The 5547-nt window shown below is 41.7% G+C and overlaps 1 protein-coding gene across 1 annotated transcript; it reads right to left on the bottom strand.

Annotated features, from left to right (window-relative positions):
• Window positions 1-712: 712 nt before the first annotated feature.
• LOC116098064 (olfactory receptor 9A4-like) lies at window positions 713-1760 on the bottom strand. Its single transcript, XM_031380809.1, has one exon. The coding sequence runs from the start codon at window positions 1733-1735 to the stop codon at window positions 791-793; it is 945 nt and encodes a 314-aa protein (XP_031236669.1). The 5' UTR covers window positions 1736-1760; the 3' UTR covers window positions 713-790.
• Window positions 1761-5547: the final 3787 nt, after the last annotated feature.

The raw sequence follows: 5547 nt of genomic DNA, 5'->3' as shown, positions 1-5547 counted from the left end.
TCTGTGGCCATCCTCTTGCTCTCTTGCTTCTCTCACTATTCTCCCTCTTGTTATACTCAACTCTTCATCTCCTGTTATCTCCACTATGTTCTCCTACTTCTCTAGCCCTGGTCGTTTCCCATCTGTTTTCTTTTCTCTCTGCTCTGATTCTTCCAGATACCACTGGATATATTCTCTCTCTTATTCATAATAATAATAATAATAAAAACTTCCCTCCTAATTTAATAGAGCACCCTTGTTAACAATTTCCTCACTATGGAATTTCCTTGCGTGGTTTTAAAATTTCCCATAAAAACAAGGGCAGATACACAGATAAACTCAGAGGGAATATGGCAGAGTGCAGAAGACCTATACAAGTTCAAACCAGATTATAAAATCCCAGCACAAAAGAGGGGAAGTGAACACAAAATCCCACTCTTAGCCAAGAAGCTATTTGCACCTGATGACTTCTGGGAGAGGGAATGTTGATTTTCTTCAAAGGAGTGACACTTGGTGTATCAACGGCACTCCACAGCAGGCACCAAGCTGAGGTGTAGATGATCAGCACGGATAAGGCATGGTGGTTTTTTAGTAGTATTTGTTGTTTTGTTTTTAAGAAAATAAGAATATGAAGTTGGGTGAGTAGGGAAGGTGGAGGATATGGGAATATAATAAGTGTGGTCACAATTTAGTCTTTGAACACAGATTACTTGGTAATGACAGTGATTGTGATGCAGCTCTGAGATATCCTTCTCGGGTTATTCCAGCATTCATAGCATGTGTTTGGCCATGTAGATGCCTCAGGACAAGGCTAGCTCTTGAATAAGTGGTAGCAGCGTTTCACTCCATCCCAAAGGGCTTCTATGACTTTGTCATTACGGAGTGTGAAGATGAAAGGGTTGAGGAAAGGAGTTACGATCGAAATCATCAAGGAAACCACCCTATTGTAGTCAGCTGCCTGTGTCTGCTTGGGTTTCACATAGAGGAACAGGCAGCAGCCGTAGCCAATGACAACGCAGGTGAAGTGGGAGGCACAGGTGGAGAAGGCTTTCCTCCGGCCAGAGGCTGAGGGGATCTTGAGGATGGTGGCAATGATATAGGTATAGGAGACAATTGTGGGGATCAAAGAACCAAAGAGAACAAAGACCGCCATTAGAAAGAGGATAAACTCTATGAAAATAGTATTATTGCAGGATAATTTGAGTAGCTGTCCTCGGTCACAGAAGAAATTGTCCACCACGTTTGATTTGCAGTAGTTAAGGTGAAACGTGGCATAAACTGGCCAGATTTGATAAAGGAACCCAAATACCCATGACACAATTACCACAGAGTTGCAGGTGCGACTGTTCATAATGACGCTGTACCTCAAAGGGTTACAGACAGCTACATAACGATCCACGGCCATTGCTCCGAGCAAAGAAAACTCCGTGGTCCCCAGAGCAAGTTGCAGAAAGAGTTGGGCAGCACACCCAGGCAAAGAAATACCTTGCATTCCAGGGAGCAGCAGCCCCCAAAGCATCACAGGCACTATAACGGTTGTGACCAATATCTCCAGGATGGAGAGGTGAACAAGAAAGAAATACATGGGGGACTGCAGACGTTTATCAACACAGACGATCACAATGATGACCGTGTTTCCCACCAACGTCACCAAGTAGAAGAAGCAGAAGGTAGCAAAAAGGATGTGTCGTAATTTCTCAGAGCCAGGAAAACCAACAAGATAAAATTCAGTGGCACTAGTGTGATTCCCCAACATTTAGTTCTGAGACCTTGTTCTTTGCAAAACCTAAATAGCAAAAGAGAGAAGAGGACAAATGTTTCTCCCCTCAGAATTATTGAAGATATTACCAGATTCAAGAAACATTCCCTTGGGTTCCTTAACTCCACAACATGGCTATTATTTCTATTCAAAGTTGTTGTTAAATGTTTAAGGAATCACATTATGTATGACTTCACATATGCAAATATATGTGGATACATAATTAAGTGTGTAGGTTCAAATGGATAAATGCTAATCATCAATACCATAACATTGACATCATAAATAAGGAAACTCGCCCAGTATAACATGTACCTGTGTCGCTCAACATGGTAGGAATCCTCTTACATTCTCCTGTGCTCAGCCATCACACTATTTCCCTGATGATGCTCTGTGCAATTATAACACCTCTTCTCTGCAATTGTGTCCCAATCTTACAAATGCCTACTGCGCCTCGATGATTTTAAGTACTGGTCAATCTGAATTGAACAGGGCTCTTTTTATCCTTTATATCCTTGAAATATGGGCTCAGTTTCTATTGTGTTCATCTGAAAGTTTCCACCTCTGCAATATGGATTCGTTATGGGGTGTGGCTGGGAAATAGAATCTACACAGGATACCGTCCTAAGATATGGCTTTCTCTGAAAGAAAGTATTATACCTTCTTCTGATCTAGGCTTGCTCCCTGGAGTAGCTTGCACTCCTTCATTTTTTGTTTTGTTTTGTTTTTGTCTTTGTTTTTTGTATGATGAAAGGCATCCTCACCTCTTACCTTACCGAATAAGTTTTCTGCAAGCAAGCAGGGAAGAGGCCAGAATGAGTGAGGGAGCTCAAACTTTAATCTTCAATTTCCATCGGTCTTGAGAAGTCTCCACCTGGGACCAGAAGGCAAGAAAATAACTGAAGCAAAAGTGGCATCTCCTACATCCCTTGGATTTCAAGCTCTACTTTCCATGGAAGATAGAACCTCAAATGACTAATGTACTCGTCTAATCCACCACTCAGTCCCACCAAAGAGCTTCAAAAATGGCACATCAACTCTACTGAGACTGCCCATTTCCTCCACAGTCCTGAGGGGAAAGAAAAATACCAGAATGCACCAGTGGGTAGACTATGTTCCTTCTCTCACTTCATTCAGATCTTTGCACAAATGTCTGCTCCTCCCAGACTTTCATTTAGAGAAACCCCATTTTCTTGAAAGCAGCACAGCACATCTCTGCTGCCCTCTTGCTTTCCTTACCACTGCTCCTCCTGGGAAGACCTACCATCAAATTAAATCGTATTTGCTTGCTTACAAATGTAGCCTCAGAATCCCGCATTTAATTGACCCTTCCCCAGCTTATCCCTCCTTCACTTTCACTTGTATTCCCAGTGTCAAAAAAAAGTTTGATGCCATATGAACTCCGTGGTTTTTTTTAATGAGTGTGCCAATGAATAGTGAGGTGAGAACATGGGGATTGAACAGAGAGAAGGCCACGATTTTGTAGATCTGCCAGTCCTAGAGCTCTACAGAATGGCAGGCAGATAGAAGAATGGGGAGAAGAAAGAGGTGGGATTTGGGAATAAGGCAGCACTTTGAACCAACCCTGCACAGAGCCAGATAGATGTGTTCTCTGCAAAGGAGGAAGATGTGACTCCAGGATCATCCTTTGTGCAGCTCCTCACTTTCTCTTCAGTGTATCTGTGTCCTTAGAAGGTGACAAGCCAAGCATTTCCATGATGGTGCTTTACCATTCTGCAATTCACAGTCAGGAGCACCTGGAAGACATCTCCAGACAAGAGACTCAACTAGAAAGGTAATGCCTTTCCAGGGATTACCCACACTGGCAATCTCCTGGCTAGCCCAGACCTAAGGCCATAAGGTAGAGCCAGCGGCTTCTTTCCCTATTCATAACGAAGGGCACTGCCCACACCCAGTGAAGCTTAAGCAAACATCTAGAAATCATATTGTTATGGAAAGTTCATTTGTCTTCTTCTCTTATACTCTCTGCTTCCTTCTATCTTTCCTATATCTGCCCCCAAGGATAGTGAGCTATCCACGAAGGTACAATTTCTAAAAGTTCAAACATACACAAGGGATATGGCAAAGAAAAACTGAACAGAACTTTTATCCTTCTCTCTAGAGGCTAATCAACTTCTGGAACCCTGAAAAGTCATTTAGTCAGGAAACTTGAAGCTTCCCTCATCAGGAACTTCTAAATCCCCAGGTTAGTTTCTCTCAAGTTCTAAGTTATGAACAAACAACCGAGGATGGGAAGTGGCAACCTCCTCATCAGATCTGTGCCTATCGTTGATGCAGTTTAGCCCAACAGAACCTCAGCCGCACCATGCTAGTACTCTAACTACAATTTCCTACAGGAATATCAAAACCCAAAGTCACAAAAGGAACTGCCAAGAATTGTCTCTGTGTCTCTGTGTTAGGAACCCACTTTCCCAGCTGATCCATCTTCTGTCAGATCTACTCTGTCTGAAGTTGTGTGAGATATGGTAAGAAAAAAAACAAATGGGGAAGAATTGGCCTTATTTAAGCATCATAGTCTGTTAGTGTCAGAGATCACTGAATCTCCAGCATGCACACTTTCCAATGGAGGCCACTCAGCTCAGCCATGCATTTTGTGAGTCTTCTCATGTTATGTCTACCTGCCTGAATTGTGGAGTAAATTATAATGAAATAATATTTGGAAGTGACAGAAAATATTATATAAAAATGAAGATGTCTAAAATACTGTGTAAATGAAAAGAAATACATTTAAAATATTATGTTTAGGTCTGGGAGATAGCTCAGGGGGAAAGTACCTGTTGCACAAACATAAGAACCTGAGCTCAGAGCCTTAGAACCCAAGTAAAAGGGTGTGATTTGATAGTCTGAGTCTATCATTCCAGAACCAGAGGACTCCTGGAGTTTGCTAGCCAGCCAGTCTAGACAATCAGTATGCTCCAGGCCCAGTGAGTCTGTCTTAAAAATATATATATAAGGATACCAGCAAAGAGGATGCATAATACTAAGCTCTCACCTCTGTATGCACAAGCACAAATGAGTACATCCATATCACATGTGCACATACATGCAGATGCCACACACACAGACACACATACCACAATAATAAATAATCTTTGTTTTTACATTTTGTGAAACATGTACCATTTTTTTCAAGTAACTAGTGTAGATTATAGTTTTAAAACAAAATTGTATTGATGAAGCAGAAAACTCTGCCCTGTCTCCTGTGCCCTCCATTGCTCCAACCACAGATCTTCCTGAATTCCCAGAAGCCTGCTGCCATCAGGGACTACCAGGCCTACAAACACCAAGGACACCCAAATGGCTAAAGGCCAGCATACGAACACAATAAACAAGAGCCAAGACAATATGGCACCACCAGAACTCAGCTATCTTACTACAGAAAGATATTCTGGGTATTCTAACACAACTGAAGCACTAAAAATATGACCTTACAACCAATCCTACAACAATGATAGAAGACTTTAAAGAGGAAATGAGTAGATCTCTTAAAGAAACACAGGAAAATACATTCACCAAACCTACATCCAACAGAGACTGACATTCAAAATATATAAAGAACTCAAAAATTTAGACACCATCAAACCAAATAGCCCAATTAAAAATGGCGTACAGAGCTAAGCAGAGATTTCACAATGAAAGAATAGTCAAGAAGTACTTAAAGAAAAGCTCAACATCCTTAGGAGGATGCCACGCCCACTCCAATGAAGTCTTATGACAAGCCCAAAAGCTTGACCACAGACCAGAGGCAAAAGCTTCAAAGGAAGCCAGTCTCTTAGAATTCATTCATT

The sequence above is a fragment of the Mastomys coucha genome, unplaced genomic scaffold (assembly GCF_008632895.1).
Source record: "Mastomys coucha isolate ucsf_1 unplaced genomic scaffold, UCSF_Mcou_1 pScaffold20, whole genome shotgun sequence".
NCBI lineage: Eukaryota > Metazoa > Chordata > Mammalia > Rodentia > Muridae > Mastomys > Mastomys coucha.
Note: the sequence above shows the minus strand (reverse complement) of the source record. Positions and strands in the feature narration are given on the sequence as shown.

Bases quoted from the DNA above. Each gene is read 5' to 3' on its own strand.
- LOC116098064 (XM_031380809.1), bottom strand. From the start codon at position 1,735: ATGTTGGGGAATCACACTAGTGCCACTGAATTTTATCTTGTTGGTTTT.